At 38.5% G+C, this 21425-nt stretch overlaps 1 protein-coding gene across 4 annotated transcripts in view; it reads right to left on the bottom strand.

Moving 5' to 3' along the window:
• The window catches only part of ADD3 (adducin 3), a 131897-nt gene that overhangs the window by 2861 nt on the left and 107611 nt on the right, over positions 1–21425 (bottom strand). For all 4 annotated transcript variants that reach the window (XM_055560233.1, XM_055560235.1, XM_055560232.1 and 1 more), the window contains 12 exons: positions 14940–15078; positions 12782–12933; positions 11727–11807; positions 10460–10609; positions 9849–9992; positions 9638–9736; positions 8340–8522; positions 7525–7782; positions 5776–5895; positions 5253–5339; positions 1807–1930; positions 38–133 (listed from right to left, as the gene is read on the bottom strand). In XM_055560233.1, coding sequence (XP_055416208.1) covers positions 38–133; positions 1807–1930; positions 5253–5339; positions 5776–5895; positions 7525–7782; positions 8340–8522; positions 9638–9736; positions 9849–9992; positions 10460–10609; positions 11727–11807; positions 12782–12933; positions 14940–15078 — 1633 coding nt within the window. The remainder of the gene's footprint in view (positions 1–37; positions 134–1806; positions 1931–5252; positions 5340–5775; positions 5896–7524; positions 7783–8339; positions 8523–9637; positions 9737–9848; positions 9993–10459; positions 10610–11726; positions 11808–12781; positions 12934–14939; positions 15079–21425) is intronic.

Here is a 21425-nt window from a genome sequence, read left to right as displayed (position 1 = left end):
TAACTGGGTGGAGGCTGTGGGAAATTACATTGAATACCTTCTAATTTTTCAGGGATATTTTGCGGTGACTGAGTTTGAGACTGAATTTGTGAAACAGATGAAGCGTCATCTGAGAGTAATTCCTGCTCAGCATCTGTTGGATAAGAGTTTAGTTAAAAGCCATGCAAAACAAAAAAGCATTAAGATTTTAGGAAGGTTAGTGCATACATCAAATACCTGCATACACAGGGATGATAAACGCGTCAGCCATGAGCTGAGCATGCTCACAGTTATCCCACACATCAATCATTATGTGTGGAAAAGAGGAGGTTAATGTGTTAACACTCCGGCTGCTACTGCTAATTTGACATACATGCTTTAAGGAAGCATGGCTACTGGCAGCCCAGGCAAATAATATAAGCATTTAGCTTTTGCTACAGTGTTAGAAAACCAAAAATACATTGAGCAGCCAAATGAATGGAAATCTGAAAGCCTCACCAATGCTGCTACATTAATGAGGCAAAATGCCTCACTGAATTTTTGAACAATATCCAATTAGTGATTCTTATTGGAGCAATATTAGTGAGCTAATTCAGGTCACAATGAATGTGGAAGAAACTACTTATAAAGTTATATATATATATATATATATACACACAAGGAGATGGTTCTATTGTGCTATATTTGTTACCTGGCATCTTTAGGCTTTCAAAAAATAAGAGATTAAAGAGGGACATTTTACAAAATACAAAAACAAAGTTTCCAATCTTATGTTAGAATGAACATAAGTTGAAGAATACCACTTAGAACATTTAATGTGATTATATTAATGAGTCAGGATGACTCCCTTTTGTGACAAAGACACTATCACACTGATGAGAACTGTTTCCTGGATGATCCAGATGTCATTAGTTCTTTCTACATGATATCAAACAGGCACAAAGATTCTTTAACTAGTGGTTCTATTTCGCTTTGGGTAAAAATTTCAACTGTGTGTTGAAGATGCTCTAAAGCAGAGGCTCTTACCCTCTTTTAGGGTCATAGACTTCTTGTCCTCTACCCTGCACCCCTGACTTCCTCAAATATAAAATTAAGCAAATATTTTATATCATATTTAAGATTTTTCGGATGGCTCATAGATTGTCTCAAGCTTATCCAAAGACCCAAGACTGAGAACCCTCTCTATAAAGAATCTCTTATTCTTGAGTAAAAGTGAGCTAGTATTCAATTGGTGTTTTCATGAACAGTTCTTAAATGCAACCCTTACTCAGGGTTCTGAAGTCAGAAAAAGAAACCTCACTAGAGTGCCCATGTGCTTAAGGAAAGTCACATAAAAATTCTAGCGTCCCACTTTATTTTAGATTTGAAAATTACAGTAATGACATCTTGAGACATCCAGGAGCAACAGAGATTTTACAAAACATTAAAGCCACATACCTGTGAATCTACAAGTATGTCAAAGTAAAACAAAATTTTTTAAAAAGCCACATTTTCTGAAATGTTTAAATTTATTAATTTATCTACATTTACTTTAGCTAGTGATTCTTACTCATCTGGAGATTTCACTTCACTGTAGAAGACTTTCTGCTAGCAATCAGATTGCTTTCTAAGGAAAACAGCCTTCTCTACATGTTAACATACATGGTCTGTGGGAGCTCTTCACATTTTAATCCTACTTACACTCAAGTAAAGACTGAGAGAGAGCACATGGAACAACTGATGGTAAAGAAACATTAAAAAAAAAATCCCGACTGCCTTCTATCATCCAACTCAAGGGGCTCTGTGAGCAGTGTGGTTAGCTGGAGCTTAACTTCAAAGTGAACTGACCTTCCAGGCCTTGCTGTTTACGTTCGATTGTCCTCTTATACTCTTCAAGTTCTCCTTCTGTGAGATGACTGAAGGGGTTGGGAGGAGCTGGTGGGCCATGATCATCATCTTCAAACTGCATGGTCTTGCAAACAAAAACACTGACTTGTTACCAAGAGTAACATACTTATATATACTCATATATGTATATTTATTTTTATATATTTACATATATATATATACCTACAACTTCATATACACCCACTTAAATGTATATATGATACCTCAACTCACAACACCCATAAGAAATGATAAAGTAACATGTTTTAAAATATTCATATCCAGATTAATGACTTTAGACTACTGATCCAATAGACTAAAATTGCCAATGATGCTTCCTCAAGGCTGCATAGGTCAAATTTAATAACTCTTAAGAAAAAAGAAAACTAAACCAAGTTCTAGAAACTTCCATGTAACTAAGAAATATCTTAAAAACCAAGAATGTCAAAAAGCCTTTGTAAAAAAAAGGCTTAGAAAAATTAAACTGTACCAAGAGAACTTTTAAAATCTGCTATGAAAATAAACTTGTACCTATTTGCTTTAGGAAAGAAATTAATGAGACTTTGAGCTAAATCTGGCAGATTTAACCCATGCATTAAAAGAAAATTCCTCCCAAAACCCTACTAAGATGATAGTAAAGGAACAGTAGCAAAAATGGTATAAACTTTTAAGGACAAAAGAACGGAAGAGGAGACAACACAGGATGAGAAATGGTAACACATGGTCAGAAGATGGAAAGCGGGTGGAAGAGCAGGTGGCAGAGATGAGAAAATTGAAGCCTTAGCCCTGCAAAGAATGCAAAAAAGAAGCCTGCTTGTGTGCTGTAGAGGTCTGATAAGGCTCAAGTACCACAGAAAGTCGCCGTGAAGAAAAGCTGAAAAGGGACAACTTAGAAGTGTGAAGAAGGAACAGATAGATTCTCAGGCCCCCTTTCCTGTTCCACACAGATGAGCATTACTCTCTCTCATCTCTGCAGAAGATCAGGGGCTTATTCTTCAGAACGACTGATCTGGGGACACAGAACACAGTTAAGGGCTCCCAGGATGATGGAGGCAGACTGGCAAGAGAATAGAGAACTCTCTGGATAAATTAAATGACCCCAGATAAAAGAACTACAGACACTAGCGCTTGGGCATTCCTGAAAGAAACAATCTGGTCCACACCCAGGCATCCTACAGAGGAGCTCACCAGTTCCCAAGCTGTGCACACACCTGAGCCCCAACTGGCTTTCAGTGTCTCATTCTTAAATACAGACAGACTACCACAGACTTCCAGACACTTGAAGAAAAGTTTCCAACATGGAGGAGACCAGAATTAAGAAGAAAAAGGGAACTCAGAAGAAACAGACAATAAAGGCAGCTGAAGAAAAATTAAAGTTGATATCCTCAGAATAAGAGGGGAAAATAGGAAATATTGTAAAGAGAAAACAAGACCAAGATATTATAAAGAAAAAAAAGGAATATTCAGGGAATAAGAAGTCTTAAAATTTTTAAAAAATCAAAATAGAAAATTAAATAGAAGGCTTAGAAAATAGAGTCGAGCAAATCTTCCAGAACGTAGGAATAAAAGACAAAGAGAAAATAGGAAATAAAAAAATCAGAGGCTTAGTCAGAGATCCAACTAACAGCACATTAGTATATACCCTGTGAAGAGGGACTGAAGAGCCTCTTGATAAGGGTGAGAGAAGAGAGCAAAAAAGCTCAACAGTCAAAAAACTAAGATCATGGCATCTGGTCCCGTCACTTCACGGCAAGTAGAAGGGGAAATTGTGGAAATAATGACAGATTTTACTTTCTTGGACTCCAAAATCACCGCGGACAGTGACTGCAGCCCTGGTATTAAGACACTTGCTCCTTGGAAGAAAAGATATGACAAGCCTAGACAGCATATTAAAAAGCAAAGACATCACTTCACTAACAAAGGTCCATCTAGTCAAGGCTATGGTTTTTCCAGTGGTCATGTATGGATGTGAGAGTTGGACCATAAAGAACGCTGAGAGATGAAGAATTTGAAGACTTTCAAACTGTGGCGTTGCAGAAGACTCCTGAGAGTCCCTTGGACTCCACAGAGATCAAACCAGTCAATCCTAAAGGAAATCAGTCCTGAATATTCACTGGAAGGCCTGATGCTGAAGCTGAAGCTTCAATACTTTGGCAACCTGATGCAAGGAGCCGACTCATTGGAAAAGACCCTGATGTAGGGAAAGATTGAGAGCAGGAGGAAAAGGGGGTGATAGAGGATGAGATGGTTGGATGGCATCACCGACTTGATGGACATGAATTTGAGCAAACTCTGGGAGATAGTGAAAGACAGGGAAGCCTGGCATGCTGCAGTTAAGGGGTGGCAAAGAGTCGGACATGACTTAGTGACTGAACAACAACAATATATAACCTGACAGAAAAAGAAACTGAAGGGAAAAAAAAGACTACTTAACTGAAGAAATACTTTAAAAAATTCCCAGAAGTGAAGGACAAGACTTTGCAGATTGAAAAGGGTTACTAAATGCTAAAAATGCAAACAAAAAAGAAATCTACTACAAAGCACACCAACATAAACAGAATGCAGGAAACAGAACCACATAGCGAGAAGCACAGGAACCTCAGGATAAGCCAGTATATCTGGCCTAAATAGCAGCTAGCCGAGATCTGGACCCTAATGACAATGACAAAGAGCTGGACCTGAGAGATTACCTGTTACCTTTGACTCTATGGAAAATAATATTAAGAAAAGTTTGGGAAGAACTAAGCCTAATATATCCCAAATACTAAGCCAATGAATAAGGGAGGCAGCTTTTTCTCCAGGGCCAGAAAAGTTGTCTAAGAAAGGAAATGTCATCTTGGAATACTACCTGGCTCAGCAGTAAGCATTTAAAAATATAAACACTGAAAGCTACCTAGACAAAACATCGTGATACAACCTTACTGGGAGAATGCAAATGGGAAGCCTTGTGTAAATAGGCTAAATCCTCATCATCCATAAAAGAAGTCACTATTATCTTTCATTAATTCTAAGATGTGCTTTTCTCTCATAATTTCTCATCTCTGAAATCGGGATTCATCTTATCATTGGTTTCTTAACAATTATAAATGTTAGCATTTGTATCTCTTTTAGGGATGTATAAAACAATGGTACTTCTAATACCTGATGAAGTGGATTTGATGAAATAAAACTGAAGTCTAAAACTGATAAATCAAGAAGGAGAATAAAGATGCTCTTTAGAAACCAAAGTAAATGCTAGAATAAAGTCCTTGCCCCTAGAAATTGGGAATTGAAAATGACATTTTAAGTCTTGTGAATTATTTGACTTTTTAAATTGTGTTTATACTAACTTTAGTAAAAACAATTACTCATATTTAAAAAGCAGAAATTATTGGGAAAACAAAGATCATACTGCTTCATGGACTTACAGAAGGAGGCTTATCCACAACAATTCCAGCAAGCAACTGAGACTGTGGTCCTGCTGTTTTCAAGTCATATCGATTTTGTTCTCGAATCTGAATTGAAAAACAGTAAATAAGTTCTTGGGGGCAACTCTGCAGGTGACCTTTGGCTTACTATTTGACCACCCCGGGTAAGGGCTGCTTTAATTCCTCCTCCATAAAGCTCTGTTTTACCATTCTAACAACTCACATTAATCTCCTCCACTCCTCTTGACATGAGATTTCCTCTTGTCTTTCAGTGTTAGAGAGCTACATTTTTTCACTAATACAGCAGAAATATGTCTAATACTTCTTCCCCATATAGCCCTCTTATCAGAAGCCAGAAAAGAGCTGGAGGTATTCCATACAAGCTAAAATTATACAGAATTAAATTGCAAATTGTTCTGTATGCAAACCTCTAAACTTAGCATTAATCAGATTCAGTTACTAGTGATTTAAACATAAAACAGCATAAAAATGCCTCCTCCAGCCACAGAAGACCACGTCTCACCTTATTTCTCTTTTCTAGTACCTCATTCGGGTTGGTGTTTAAAGGAACAAACTGATTTGGATCTTCAATTTTGATAGGTGTTCCACTACTAACTTTAGAAGAGTCCTCGGCTTTCATCCACTGAAAAAATCAAAAATTTTCTAGAATGAAGCTTTGTATTAAGGAAATATGGTAGGTTCTTGACAACTGTTTATTGACTCAAGGGGGTGGGGGCATACACTGCTAATATGTTAAAGAATTTCACTAAGCAGTTTTTGGTGGTAAATTAGTATATCTCCCATACTAGTTAGAATTAGCATTCACTTAAAAACAAACAAATGTCGGTACCATGAAGAACACTAAATTATGCAGCTATTTAAATTTTCTCCTTTTGGCATTTTAAACATGTTGGTGAAAATATTTCAGGCATATAGAGCTTCTCACACTAACTCACATTTAGAGCTGCCACCTGCACTGAAGTTTTATCATGTGATGATGGCTAACAAGTCATCAAAAAGGACTCAAGAAATCTCTTAGGATTTAGTTTTTCAGATTGCATTTTTAAATTTTGGCTGACAGAATGGGCCAAGCCCCTAACTAGCATTTTGCAAAGGGGATAATCTGGTAGTAATCTATAGTATAATGGCACCATAGGGGTGGAAGAGCCTTATATAATTCTCATTTATCCATCATATCCCTCAAAGGAGGATAGTATTTATCAAGATTAATGATGACCAGCCATTAGTTCCTTTCAAGAAAATTCATTCTAGGAAACGTATGTTCTTTTACTAGGAGATAAGAAATCATATTGACTAGAGAACACTGATGCCTAGGTATTTCCATACTGAATACTACTGATTTATATGATAGGATGAACTAATTCTGCAATGGCACCCCACTCCAGTACTCTTGCCTGGAAAAGCCCATGGATGGAGGAGCCTGGTGGGCTGCAGTCCATGGGGTTGCTAGGAGTCGGACACGACTGAGCGACTTCACTTTCACTTTTCACTTTCATGCACTGGAGAAGGAAATGGCAACCCACTCCAGTGTTCTTGCCTGGAGAATCCCAGGGATGGGGGAGCCTGGTGGGCTGCCATCTATGGGGTCGCACAGAGGCGGACACGACTGATGTGACTTAGCAGCAGCAGAGACTATTTAATGATAAGCACTCCAAAATTAAACCAAATCTGAGACAAAACGCTGAAGACTTCAAGGTTACCTGTTTCTTACCTGCGAGGCCTCGCCTAAGGGTGGCCGTGTGCAGGAACGCACACAGTTTGGCACCGCTGCTGCTGCTGCTGCTGCTGCTGCTAAGTCGCTCCAGTCGTGTCCGACTCTGTGACCCCATAGACGGCAGCCCACCAGGCTCCCCCGTCCCTGGGATTCTTAGGAGTTGACAACTATTATAGTTCTGATTCATGAGTACACTATACACTATAAAGCAGTTATCATGCAATGGTTAGAACTGGGCTCCAGAGTCACACTGCCTGCTTTCAAACCCTGATTCTACCACTCACAGATGATTAATCAATCCCTCTGTGCCTCAGTTTTCTCAGCTATAAAATGGAGGAGAAAAACAGCATCCTCTCCATAGTAGGAGAAATTAATGAGATAATTTATGTATGGCACGTGGAACAAAGTGCCTTGCATAAATGTTATCTAATAAGTTATAGTCATATTATTAATATTATATTCTACTTGCCCAATATCTTCAACACAGACCATTCAATTCATCAGTAAGTAGGCAAACCATGTTAAGTAGGGACATACTGTGATTTTGGTCCTGGGGCTCGTCTCCCCATTCCGAGACTCCTCAGGCACGTTCACTTTCATGTAGGTATTTGGTGAGTTCAACCATCTGGTTTTTTCACGCTGCTGCCTCTGTGCCATGTATTTGAGAGGTGAGAGGGGCACTGTATCATCTTCGAAGGAAAAGGCAGTCACAGTGGCTGGGATCTCTACATCACTCTTGTGCCTCGGCTTTTCTCGAATGAGAGGGTGCCTGTAAGCATAGCCTGTTCTATATCCCTGGGGGAGGGAGAAAACACATTTGAAGCAATCAAACTTGTCCCAAACACAGCATTTAGAGGCTAATTCTTTAAACAAATGATTCTTTCGCTGAAAAACAAAAAGGGGAAATCCTTCCAAAACTCCACGTAACTGCCACATAACACTAGAGTTGAAGTTAAGCAAATTTCAAGATCTAGTTAAAATTGATTTCAGCTGACAAAGCAATTTCCACTCACACAACTATTTCTGACAAAGGTAATTTCAAAACTGCTGACCAGAAACACTTTCCAAGATATAAACTGGTTTTCTGGAGGCCAAATCTCAGTGCTCATTTAAGTCTTTGTTCCTGGGTCTGAAGGCAATCTGCTTTCTGACTCTTAGCGGAAGAGGGTAAAAATCTAAGATAAGATGACAGTTGCCTATTTCACCAATTCTTAAAATACACCAAGTTCCTTCCTAGGGTCACACTGCTCCCAGAGGAGTAATGAGCATGTTCCCAAACCACAGGGAGGAGGGGACATCTGGTCCTAAATCTGGAAACATGAAATCAAGCTCATGGTCAATTTTTTACCTACCAAGTTGTCCAGAGTCCTCATCAGCCCTTCGAACTCAATCTCGCCAACCTTCCACTTTTGGTGGGAACCCATATTCACTCCTCCTCCTCCAGATGCCGCTAGAGTGTGAGTGGAAGCTTTGTACTTCTGAAGGTCCAGCACAAGCAGATTGTCTACCCCACCTGCCCCCGCCAGTGCCTGCACCTGTAATCGACAGCACAATATTAGAGGCACACGACTGGAAAGACTGGAACGAGCACTTCACTTTGCAAAAGGCACAAGTTTGATTCTGCAAGTATCTGTAACATGTCTTCAGGCTACCAACAAAGAAACTTGCGAAAGCAGGCAGCTTTAGGAGCTTTTCCATCTATCCATACCTTCCAGGGCTCTGACCCTCCCTGATGGAAAACACATTTAGAGCCATACACTTTAATATATTTCAAGAAACTGAATTCTCTTGCCAAATTTTCAAGTTCTTTCCTTGCAGTTTTCCCATGGCCATCCAGTTTAAACTTTTGTTGAAAGTTATAATTTTAAAGGAATAAAAACACCATATTGTGAATTTGAGAATACTGAAGAAGTCACCTTGTTGTTTCAATATAATGAAGCTTTTCATAGCCTCATTTGAGAAGACTGACCATTAAAGCAAAAAAAAAAAGAAAAAAAGTTGGTTGTTAAGTTAAAGTTGGTAGGAAAAGTACACCCCCTCTCTTCCCTCCTTTTTGCAGCCTTTCCAATAAATTCAGATTCTTACCATTTGCTTCAAGAGAATCTGCTTGGTTTTTCTTAAAGGGGGGAAATTAGGGCTGTTAAATACACCCAGCTTCTCTGGGGTTAATAAATATCTAATCCATTATAATAATGAGGCTGAGGCTGTGGAACCTCTGGAAATTGCATGAGTTCCTAAAACTTCTGGTGCTACTCTTACCCTTTTTTATAAAAGTGACCACAACACAGCCGATCTTTGATAAATGGCAGTCATCTTTGTTCCTCAATTAGCACCACACTGCTAGAGGGTGAAAAGGGAGAAATGTGCAACTATACCGTCTTGAAAAGTAGGATTATGACGAAAATTATGTTTATGAAGCCCTTAGATTTGGTGTATGTGTCTGTACATGAATTTTAATTTTCTTTCTTCCTGTTTTCAATTCGAGAGATACTCAGTTGACCCTTTTTACTCAAGTGAAGCACAACTTCTCTTAAGACAAAACAAAACAAAAAGCCACCAACTGATAGAACTCTGGAAATAAGTAAACACAATAGCCAGCCCAACAGATAAAGCAAAAAAAGGCAGGGGGAGGGGTAAACGTTTTTCTTACTTGAGTCTCACAGGCTATCTGCACATTAAAAATGTAATGAAAAGCCTCCTCGACTGTTTCTCCAAGTGCTACCACACCATGATTTCTGAGTACCAGCACCTAAAATAGAATCCCAAAGCAATCACTTTAAATAACTGGCATAGCTCACACTGCTTTCATCAACAGTAACAGCAACAAAAATAGCTCCTTTGATAGAGACTCTACTACACACCTTACAACTTGGCCCCAGAACTTTCTGCAGTTGAATTCTCTCCTCCTGTTCATCAAGTGACCCTTGGTAGTCATAATAGGCGACATCTCCCAGGATCAGGGACTCTTGAGAAATTGGAAGGATCCCGCACTTCATGGAGGACACCTATTTGATCGGGTTCATGCCAAGATAACACATTTGGTTACTGATCACACCTTCACAGGAACTGGATTCCTCAGTCAGCTCAGGCAGCACTGGCCTGTTCACTGTGCTCAGCACTCCAGACTCCTCCCATTTTAGTTCTTTGCTTCTTCAAGAGAAAGAAAAGAACTTGGGGATTCTATTTACACGCTGTGCCAGATATTAGGAAAGCAGCTTTGTGCTAAAGAACTCAATGACGCAATTATTAAACTGATTCATTAAAAAATGCAAATGCTCGCTCCAATTTTTTCCTAGAACAGTAGCATTTAGTCCAAAGGGCCTTTTGCTTTCTTATGCAGAGGATTAATACTTTGAAAATGACTTCAAATGGTGGGGTCTGAAAGAATGATTATAAAGTATCATGGAAGGAAAGCCATGGAAATAATACACTTCCCAGGGTCATTGTTGGTTTTGGCCCTTCAGTGACTTACAGCTGCCGTTGCAAGAGTATGGATGTGTATCACACACTTAACATCAGGACGTGTTGAATATATCGCGGCATGGGGACTGAAGCCTGCATGGTCAATTTTCAAATTAGTACTTCCCTGATCAACCACTTCTCCTATTATATTGACTTTCACCTGGAAAAATCAGAAAGACATAATTGGTACACAAGCATCAAAGTTTCCAGTGTTCCACAAGCTAAACTGGGGGGGTGGGGTTGGAGTGGGGGGTGGGTGGCAAACTTTTTTGTCAAAAGCCAGAAGGCAAATATTTTAGATTTTGTGGACCTCTGTTGCAACTACTCAACTCTGCCACTATAGGAGAAAAGCTGCCACAAACTACTGTGAAAGAATGGGAGTGGCTTTGTTCCCACCGAATTTTATTTACAACATGTAGTCTGCAACAAAATAGCATTTAGCAAGAAGTACAGTTTTTAAGAAACTGAGTAACTTCAGCTCTTCGCTGAAGGTCTGGCGTTTACTGAACTCGCTGGAAAACATCCATTTGCTAATTAACACTATAGCACTAGAATCAACAAAGTTCCTTCTGCTCTAGAGGCCAGTGACCGTGCTCCAGAGTACAATTATGAAGAAATAAATGCCAGAATGTCACACCCTATACTCACACCAACTGAACTTTGTTTAAATCTACCTATAAAACATACAGACTGTGTGTGTGTGTGTTTAAACAAATTACAGAGTACAGAAAAAAAATCAAAAGATTCTCTTCAAAACATGACTAGGTTTACTGATTAGACCAATTCATTTATTAGGCTCTTCAACCACCCTGTTTTTCGTGAACCCTAAAGCTCTTCTTTAAAAAATCAACATTATGCTTGGGGCTGGTGCACTGGGACGACCCAGAGGGATGGAATGGGGAGGGAGGAGGGAGGAGGGTTCAGGATGGGGAACACATGTATACCTGTGGCGGATTCATTTTGATATTTGGCAAAACTAATACAATTATGTAAAGTTTAAAAATAAAAAAAAAAAAAAAAAAAAAAAAAAAGGACACAATGCCCTAAGTTGCTGAGGGCATTATAAATTATCCTCCATTAAAAAATAAAAAAGTCACTATGTGAGGTGACAATTAAAAAAAAAAAAAAACAACATTAACTTTCCAAATTCTTCCCTGTTCACTAGTAAATGTTTTTCCATCCATACCTCTTCTTGTTCTGTCCTGTACTAAAAGCTAAAAGCTGTCAGAAAAGTACAAGGAAGTACAGAAAAAGTAACATAGGAATGAAAATTGTACCAAATTGGAGGCTGTGGCTTCAGAAAAAGACAGGCCTCTGGGAATTATTATTATGTGGTCTTGCTCCTTACTTATTCTTACCTGGGAGAAACAAAACAAAACAGAATTACTATGAGGTGTTTATATTTCACAGTGTAAACATGACTAAGAATATACTCATAATGAGTAACTGTAAGATATCTGGGTGCTGGGGGGTGGGGGGGGACAAAGCAGAAATTAAAGGCGTGCAACATGAAACTTGCCTTGAGAAGTTTTCTTCCCTCAAGCCTTCAATACTTGCTAAAAAATTCTGACATCAGGTCTTCATTTACTGGACTTACCTAAAGTGTTATTTTGGGAGTTCTAAGGTTGTTTAGGGTCAGCTCCTCTCAGGATAAATGAATGCCAATATTATTCAACCCAATGAGATATGACTATAATTTTGATTTACATTATGGAAATTAAGGGGAAATAGGCAAAGAGAAAAAAAATCTCTTCCTAGGAAGGAATTAAGGTGGAAAAGACAGGGGAAACCAAGGAACAGCTGGAGAAGGAATGAAAAGTTGTAGGAAGATTGTATCTCATATCTGTGCCATTTTCATCACACATTATTTTCATACCTTTTGCTTCCAAATATTGTCTTGTTTCCAAGTGTGGCAACAGGAAAACAAGATAATGATGAAGAACGGGGAAAATATATTTAAAAAATAAAGACCAAGGAGGAAATCTCCTTTGCCTCCTCTACTTTCCCTGCCCCAAATGCTTTTTAAAGCATTTTTAAAAAAAATATCACTGACTCTCAGATATAATTAATACACAGAGAGAAAATCCTGCCAGGAGGATTTCTTTTCAGACAGGTTCTGCGACTGGTCTGAATTAAAGAAACATAGGTAATAAATGGAGAAGAAAGTTGGGGTTAACTGTAGCCTCTCAAAGATAAGGTTTAAATCAGGATGAGGTTGTGATCCAGCATGAGAACAAGGTCTGAAAACTGCACTTCTGAGTAAAGGTGAGGAGAGCATAGTTGCCTTCAAGTTGGGATTTTAAAAAAAGGAATCGAAAGATGAAGGACTCACTGAGATGTATGTATTTGCCAGGTGGGCCCATCCAAACAAGTCTGCAAGTCTGTACAGGCTGGCAAGTTTACAACGAGTAAGCTTTTCTCCCTTTACATACGAGGATGTATCTGCTCCAGGAAGGTCATTGATAGGTGTGACCATGCCGAGACCTAAGAGGAAAAATTGGGGAGAGAGATTCAGGTCAAATAATTCCTTACCTGAAAATTAGTTGGCAGAACGCAGCCTGAGTCTGGGAGTGTCCCAGCCTGCAAATGATCTGAAACTTACCAGCCCACACAACATTGCATTAGCTTATCTTCCTCTAAGGAAGTACACTGAAGAGTGAAAATACGTATCAGTTATCGCCTTGCTGTTTCATCTAGTACTTGGTAGGGAGTGATGTTAGAGAGTTAGGCTCATACCAAGGGGGGTGGGGGGGCGGGTATGGTCACATGATCCCAATGGTAACAGCTGATAAGATCTAAAAAAAGCTACTTTACCTCTTTTGACTTTTATTCAAACAAAAAATATTTAAGAATGCAATCAAACAGTAGTCTAGTTTCTGCTCTCACCAAGCAACAAAAACTAGTCTTAATCTCTAATGACCCAATTGCTAAATTCAACTTTTACTGTCTTCATTCTCCTGGCTACCATTACCCGCCTCTTTCCTAAACTTCTTCTCCAGGCCTGTGTGGTACTACTGTGGGCCTCTTGGCCCTTAGCCCTACATACACTTGTTAGGATACATGGCACATGTCAGATAATCAGTATTATAGAAAAAGTGGACCAACTAGCTCAATCTTTCAATTTTCCGGTTTCTCCCAAGTGGGAAGAGTGAGTGATGTTGGAACTCATTGTTCTCTCACCACTGATCTGCCACCCCTGCCATCACCACATTCAAACCTGTTGATAAGCTTCTCTCCCGTTCCTTGGCTATATGCCCTTCTCACTGATCTCTTCGTTCTCATTCCCACAACCACTGCTGCTGCTGCTGCTGTTGCTGCTAAGTTGCTTCAGTCGTGTCTGACCCTGTGCAACCCCATAGACGGCAGCCTACCAGGTTCCCCCATCCCTGGGATTCTCTAGGCAAGAATACTGGAGTGGGTTGCCAGTTCCTTTTCCAATGCATGAAAAGTGAAAAGTCAAAGTGAAGTCACTCAGTCGTGTCTGACTCTTAGCGACCCCATGGACTGCAGCCTACCAGGCTCCTCTGTCCATGGGATTCTCCAGGCAAGAGTACTGGAGTGGGGTGCCATTGCCTTCTCCACTACTCTAGTCAAGCACTTATAACTCACTCTGGGACTTTTCAAAGATTCTTTAACCAGTGTGTGTGTGCCAAGATACTGATCCACTTGAGTTCTACCTACACCTTGCGCATTCCCACCATCATGTCTCTTTGCATGCTATTCCTCCATTTGGGAAGTACTTGAATTCACTGAACTCCTACTTGTAAATCTTTAATAAAAAAGAAAAAAAGGAAGTAACAAAGAAAGAAAGAGGAGGAAAAGAGAAGTCCCTGAGGTCTAGGATTTTGTACCTGCCCAGGTACAGCAGTCAGTTCTGTGCATGTCTCTCTCTGAGATGTAAAGTGCTTGACTCAACAAGTTATGACTCTTGGCATCCTTACAGTGTTCAGTCCACCAAACTGGCGCTCTCCGTAAAGGCCTGCTGAATGGATAAAATGTGCTAATACCTCTTTTACATCAAGTTCTAACTGCTACTGCTCCATCATTTTAAAGTCTGGTTAGTTGAGCTCTCTTCTTTCATAAAGTTCGTTTGGTCCACTTCATCCCATAATCAATTCCAACTCTGAGTTCATAGCAAGATGATTTAGAAAAAGTCAGTAGACAATTTCTTTTAAGTTGCTTTGTAATTTTTTTCCTGTACAGTTATCTTGCAGTTTTAATCTTTTGTGCATTCAGTGTATGTCTCCTCAACTCAAATGTGTGTTTATCTGGGGCATGGACCACATTTTATAACTATTTTGTAATCCTTACAAAGTCTAGTAAATGTCTGGTTGGTATGAAAAAGTAAGAGACCCTAACACTATGTTACTTTAAGTATTAGATGTTATAAACTGAAGTACTGAACCAGATCAGAACATGCTGCTAGAAATGTACACTGTTCAAAGTGGAGATGAAATTACAATTTTTCAAACTTTACAAAACTGACGTACTGAGGGGAGGTGAAGTAAAGCCCGAAAAAGAATTGGTCATGATGTAATCTGCAATCTGTTGTAATGCTAGTAATCCAGTTGGATTGTGGCCTTTCTTCATCTGTTCTTGAATGAGGCATTCCAGGTCTTCCCGAAAGGCCTGTAATACACAAAAATAATCAATGAGCACATGCATGTCACGTGGAGCAGAATGACCCCAACATAACTTGCTCTGATATAATCAATCTTTCCCCCATTCCTCTCTGGAATAACTTTCACTTATACTATTTAAAAACAAATATAAAGCACAAAATAAGAAAATTAAAACACTGGAAGCAGCTGCAAGAAGCTTGCTTTCAGAGGATGGAAAATCATTAGGCATTCTTAATCTCTAAAAAGATGAGCTATTACAACATCCACAATACAAAGGCACGGGTAAAGGCAACTCTGTTAATAATATGCAAGTAGAGCACCCAGTATAGCCTGATGTAGAGACCCATTCCTTGCCCAGCAGCTCATTATCAGGTTAGGATAGACTCCTTATCTGAATGGAACATGCCTCTGACTATAACAACTCCCAGCAAAAGTCTTCACTAAGACATAGTAAATCAAGGCTTCCATTTTATGATTTCCATGGCAATTCCTTAGCTCTATAAACTCTGAAAACAAACTCATAAAGAGCAGGGAGCTGATTACTCCCCTCTGCAACACTGTGCTAAAGAAAGAACTATTCTCCCAACTCTGGGTACTAAATGTTCCTGTTTTGGAGCTCTGCTTTTCTTCTTTTTAGGAAGGGGGATGTAAGTGTGGCAGATAGTATTTATACAAATAAAAATACTGAATATTAAAACAACCGTTTCTATTCCAGTAAGCTTTGAGTTGCTAATACAATTCATCATTTGAAAACCCCCCCAACCCTTCACATTAGTTGAATTAGCTGGCTTTGTATTTCTATCACACTCAACCAACACTTAGTTTATTAATCATATATTCTCTTGCTCATGTCCCTATTCGTTCACCTTAAACACGAAGGCTCTTGCAATGTAAATTATCCAGACCTTGCTATTCCATTTGAGATTAGTTACATGTGTAGCAGAATGCCCTGCTGGAAAGTATATTCAGTTTGTTCCGACTTCACTTAAGAGGGAGAAGGCAGAATATACTGCTTTGTAATCATTTCCTCCAAGAGAGCAGGTATAAACACCACAGAGATCACTGGGAGATTCTCCCAAGAAGAGTGACTCTCCTTTGAGTCCCTGTGAGTAGTCTTCCTTGTAAGGCTGGGAATACAATCTCCTGGAGTGGCTGCTTAGGTGGAGCCTTGCTTAGAGATGGCTGAATACATCTCAGAGGTTTTCAGAAGGAAGAACGTTTTTAAAAATTTTAGATAATGGCATAGAAGCTCCTGCTGAAAGGGAAATGTGATTGTAAGGCTACGAGGTGGTTTAATACATATTAGAACCAGTCCTGACTCATGCTTGCATTGTTTTTAGAAAACAGTTGAAAGGCATCTGTGATGTGAATTCAAAGATGTAAGTGTTAATAACTGTAATCTTGGGAGCTCAACCATGGAGCACCAAAGAACACCCTAACTGAGCTTAGCGCGGGAAGAGCGTAGGAGGTCCTTCTTCCCCGCTGCACCGTAGTGGCCTGCAGAGGCATCTGGGTCAGCAGTGAACCTGCATCTCCTCTTGGGCAAGGGTTTCAACACCACCACCATGTGGCAGGGAGAGGCAGGGGCAATGGCAGTCAGTGGTGGGCTGAACAGACTCTGGTGTGGCTCTGTCATAGACGCAGACATGTGTACCACACACCATAGCCTGGATATGGAAATCACTGATGAACCTTTTTGGACTATGTAAACTACTTTAAGTTCTTGGGACAATTTAGGGGAAAGCAGAAATTCCAAGATAAAGATGCAGCTTGAATGATGAATTTAAAAAATACTAGTGACCATATTTGAATTCTGAGTTCATAGTGCAGTTTATACCAGTTAAACATGGTTTTCCTTTTACAAATGCAAGGCTTGTTAAACACAAATCCTTGGCATAATTATAAAAAAATTCTAACCATCTAATTCCATTGACTTTTATCTAGTTCATTTAAGTATGTGATTTAAACCAGAGATACTATCGTATAAAATATCCTTGACAAAGACACATTACACTTATCAGAAAACTCCATTAATATATTTCTAAGACCTTGTGAACATAAAACGGCTGTGAGCTGCATATAAGATGGATGGACACTTTCTTACTGATGGCTAACATGAGTGTTTTAACATGCTTAAGGCTGAAAGGAAAAGAATCTTCCAGACATACTCATTTATCTTTATATAAACTACAAAAAACTTCTAGACATCTGGCAATGGGCCAATCTGAAACTTTATCTTCCCTTCAAAATCAAACTCTATTTAACCTGCTTCAATTCAAAGAAGCTATAACCAATATTCTTTGATTCAGTGAGAAAAAACAAATGATACCTACTCTATGTATCACCATAGCTCTGAGAAGGAGGCATTATTTATTTTATTGAATACTGCACCTTACGTTGTTTCAGCAAGAATTTAAGGCAGATTCCATAGATTAAAATGACACAAAAATAAATATCAGGAAGAAAAATCAAGCTAAAGAGAAAATAAGCATATGGAGGTTAGACTGAGCCAGGAATGAGGTTGAGATACAAAGAGCACACATAAAATTGTATCATTTGCTAGAGATGGGCCAATTTTTATCTAAAGTTTCCAGCAGCCAACATGAATCAAGACAATTGCTCAGTATGCTGATTTACAATGGTTTTAAGAGCAAAAACAAAACCAAGTAGTTGCTCAAGAGAATCACAATTATTTACAATCTTGATGAGAAATTTCTGCTGGGTGTATTAAGAAAGCTAAATAAGAAAGGTTGAAACGTTTGTTCAAAGTCACAGAGCCTAGTAAATGTCAGAGACAAGGACTCAGGTCAAATGCTTTTTTCACCAGTGAAAATGCCTTTTTAAAAAAACTTCCATTTATCCCATAAGATAGTGAGTACCATCCTAAAGCTTTGAGATGATCCATGGTGTCATAGAGGAATGCGTAAGCCCTTCTGAAATTAAGAAAAATATATGAATTTCCCTTTTAAGGCTAGTGAATAGCTTCTATGCAGTACAGGAGAAGAAAATAATTTTCAAAGTAAATGAAATGTTCCCAGCCTTTTTATATAGTTGACAGTGCTTCAACAGATATGGATTCTTTTATTCCAGAAGATTTAATATTTTTTTGTCATGAACATTTATAACTCAGTTCTTAATGTTGCAAATATTTTTGAAATATTGTTCAGATAATTACCTCAGTCATAAAACTGTTAGTATAAAACTTACTAATGATATAAAACTGTTTCAGCTGGCTTTAAAATTTTATCAATAAACATATTAAGCTTTCATTAAAATATTATGTTAAAAAATAAAAATTTTGTTTGTCTTTATGGTGGATAGTTAATCGTGTTCCTACTAAAATTCAGTATTAATAATAAAATAATCCTTTACAGTTGATTCATTTGAATCTCACAATAAAGTCCTGAAACAGGCAATTACTTGCTTGTGGTTGCATAGCTAATAAGTAAATGGAATAGTGATTCAAATCTCAAACTCTCAGTTGGGTATAGGATATCTGCCTAATTGTATCAGAGACGAGCTGTGTCGCTGAATCCAGTTACAGGTATGCCTTGTTTTACTGCACTTCAGTTATTGTGCTTTTTTAGATACCGTGTTTTTTTCTTCTAAATAAATTGGAAGTTTGTGGCCACCCTGTGCAGAGCAAGTCTAACAGTGCCATTTATCCAACAGCATTATTTTAAAATTAATGTATGTACATTGTTTTTTTTTAAGACACAATGCTCTTGGACACTTAATAGACTGTAGTATAATATAAACATAACTTTTGCATGCACTGGGAAACAAAATGTGTGTGACTCACTTTACTGCAATGTTTGTTTTACTATGGTGGTCTGCAGCTGAAGCTGAAATATCTCTTAGGTTATGTCTGTACAGTACTAAGGCAGCAGGTGTGCTGTGGTCAGAAGCATGAGCAAACCTCTCAGGCTAGATTACAGCATTAGGTTAAAATGATAGATAAAGCAATAAAAATTATATAGCAGATCTTGGAGTACCAAAACTTGCCCTCTTATAGCTAGAAATTCTTCCATCAGAGCAGAATGAGAAACTCACTTTTAAGTAGGGCAGCAAGATCACATGCTGGGCTTCTGAAGTCAGATTAAACCAACAATTCCCTAGGGTCTCTGCTAGCAGAGTCAGGTTAAAAGATCAAACGACACACACACATATGTGGTTTTACAGCATAAACCATCTTCCTTCTTACATGGAGAAAAACAAAGAAGAGGAGGTATTGGGGGTTGTTATACCCTGAAGACATGAACACACTAAGGCAGAATGTCAACGGACTGATAGATTCTTTAAGGCTTTCAAATGCCAAAATATAGTCTAATGAATGATGATTATAATTTTCAAAGTGTTGTCACGAAAGCATAAAACTGCTTTACATTAGCAGTGTTATATTTAACCCCATGTACATACATTTCCATACAACAGTCATCCAGTCTGTGCTAGGCACTGCACGATATGCTTTATGTTATTTAACTGTCACAATCATCATGTGAGGTCCATTTTTGCCAACAAGGAAAGAGAAGCTCAAGTTAAGTGAGTTTCCTAATGTCACAGTGCAATTAAGTGGTGGTGAGCCCAGATCCAAAACAAGCACTATATGCATGTACAAAAAATTGATACAAACAGATTAAAACTAGAAATGATGAGAAAATGGGCTGAGTTCTAACTTAGGTCTCAACAGTCTGGTACTCCAGGATCCCTACAATCTGTTAGGTCAGTTTTTGGCTGTATCTCCCATTACTACCTCATATTCTGATCCACAACATGTACTTTTCTATCCTTGCTCATTGTATTTCATCAAACGGAAAAGCTGGCTTCTACTGTTCCTCTACCAGATGAATTCTTACCCTATATACTCAACACTCATTTTAAATGCCACATTCTCCTTGAAGTCTCTCTAATCACCACAGTTAGGAGAGATCTCCATATTTCTTCTCTTCCCACTCCACTTTGAATTCTTTTAACATTTGCCTATACTGCATTTAGGGCTTTATCAGAACCGTGATTTATTTTTCCTACTCTACTATACAGTTAAATATCTGATGGCTGGGACTGTGTTTTTCATATTTCTAGAGAATCCCTGAGTGGCTAGTTCAGTGCTGAACTATTATAGTTGATAAGTTAGAGCTTCTTTTCTTTGTATTTTCCTAGATATAAGGAAAGAAAGCAAAGAATCTGAACTCATCTTAACTGAGTTAGTGATAGGAAAGATCCATTTCACATGTGATTAGCACTGGAATCTGAAGCTCTAGAAAATAGTCTTATCAGTCTGTCACTTGAATGAGAAATTCCTCCTGTGTAATTAGGCCTGTCCATTTTTTTTTTTTTAAACTAAGAAGTGAATCTTCACAGAAAGTTATAAATTTTTGGAAAGTCATTTAATTCAATTCAAACAAAATCCTACTTGAAAACTTGGTTTGTCCCCAGAACATTATTAGTTGGGATAGCTCTCTCAGCAAACACATGTCCAAAAAAGTGTGGTTAAAAAAAAAAAAATCACAAGGTGAAAAACAAAATGTTTAAGTTAGAGGGTGACTTCAAAGGCTTCTCTGACTCTCATACTGTTTTATTGGGTACATCTCCTGTCAGTTAAGGGAGTGATCCTGTAACTCTGAATTCATAAATGCATGGATAAAAATAAACTTGTAAAAACATAAAGGATTCAGAGATTTGAGATTCATGTAAGGTAAGCGTATACTTGAGTATACACACGTGGTGCTGGTTTAGTCACTCAGTCATGTTTGGCTCTTGCGACCCCGTGGACTGTATGTTGCCCGCTAGGTTGCTCTGTCCATGGGGTTCTCCTAGCAAGAATACTGGAGTGGGTGGCCATTTCCTTCCACAGCGGATCTTCCTGACCCAGGGATTGAACCCGGGTCTCCTGCACTGCAGGCAGTTTTTTTACTGACTGAGCTAATATATTCATGTATATTATAAGCCAAAAGTAGGAGTAATTTGAAATTTCAGATCTTAAGGCTTCTGCCTTAAGAACTTTCAGAGGAAAGTAGTAATAAATGAAAGAATTTTTATTTTTAAATCACAGAAAAGCTATTTTATAAAAGAAACTGATGATGCGATAGTTTTGGTTAAGGTTAAAAAAAATTATACAGACTGACCTATAAGTAATGTCTAACTTACAAAAATCAGGTTAACAGAATACTGATAAATCTCAGAGCTGGATTTTAAATACCCACAGCTGGGTGTTGTACCTCATAATAATTACTAGAAAGAAAAACTGGAGCAAAAAGAAAAACAGATTACAGACTTGCTGCTCCCAGGGCACCCTGCAATTATGTTATTAGATCTCTCCTCAAGTGGAATTAGGAGCATAACAAACTTACTTAG

This window comes from Bubalus kerabau, chromosome 22 (assembly GCF_029407905.1).
Source record: "Bubalus kerabau isolate K-KA32 ecotype Philippines breed swamp buffalo chromosome 22, PCC_UOA_SB_1v2, whole genome shotgun sequence".
In the NCBI taxonomy this organism is placed as follows: Eukaryota; Metazoa; Chordata; class Mammalia; order Artiodactyla; family Bovidae; genus Bubalus; species Bubalus kerabau.
This window is presented reverse-complemented; position numbering and strand designations above follow the sequence as displayed.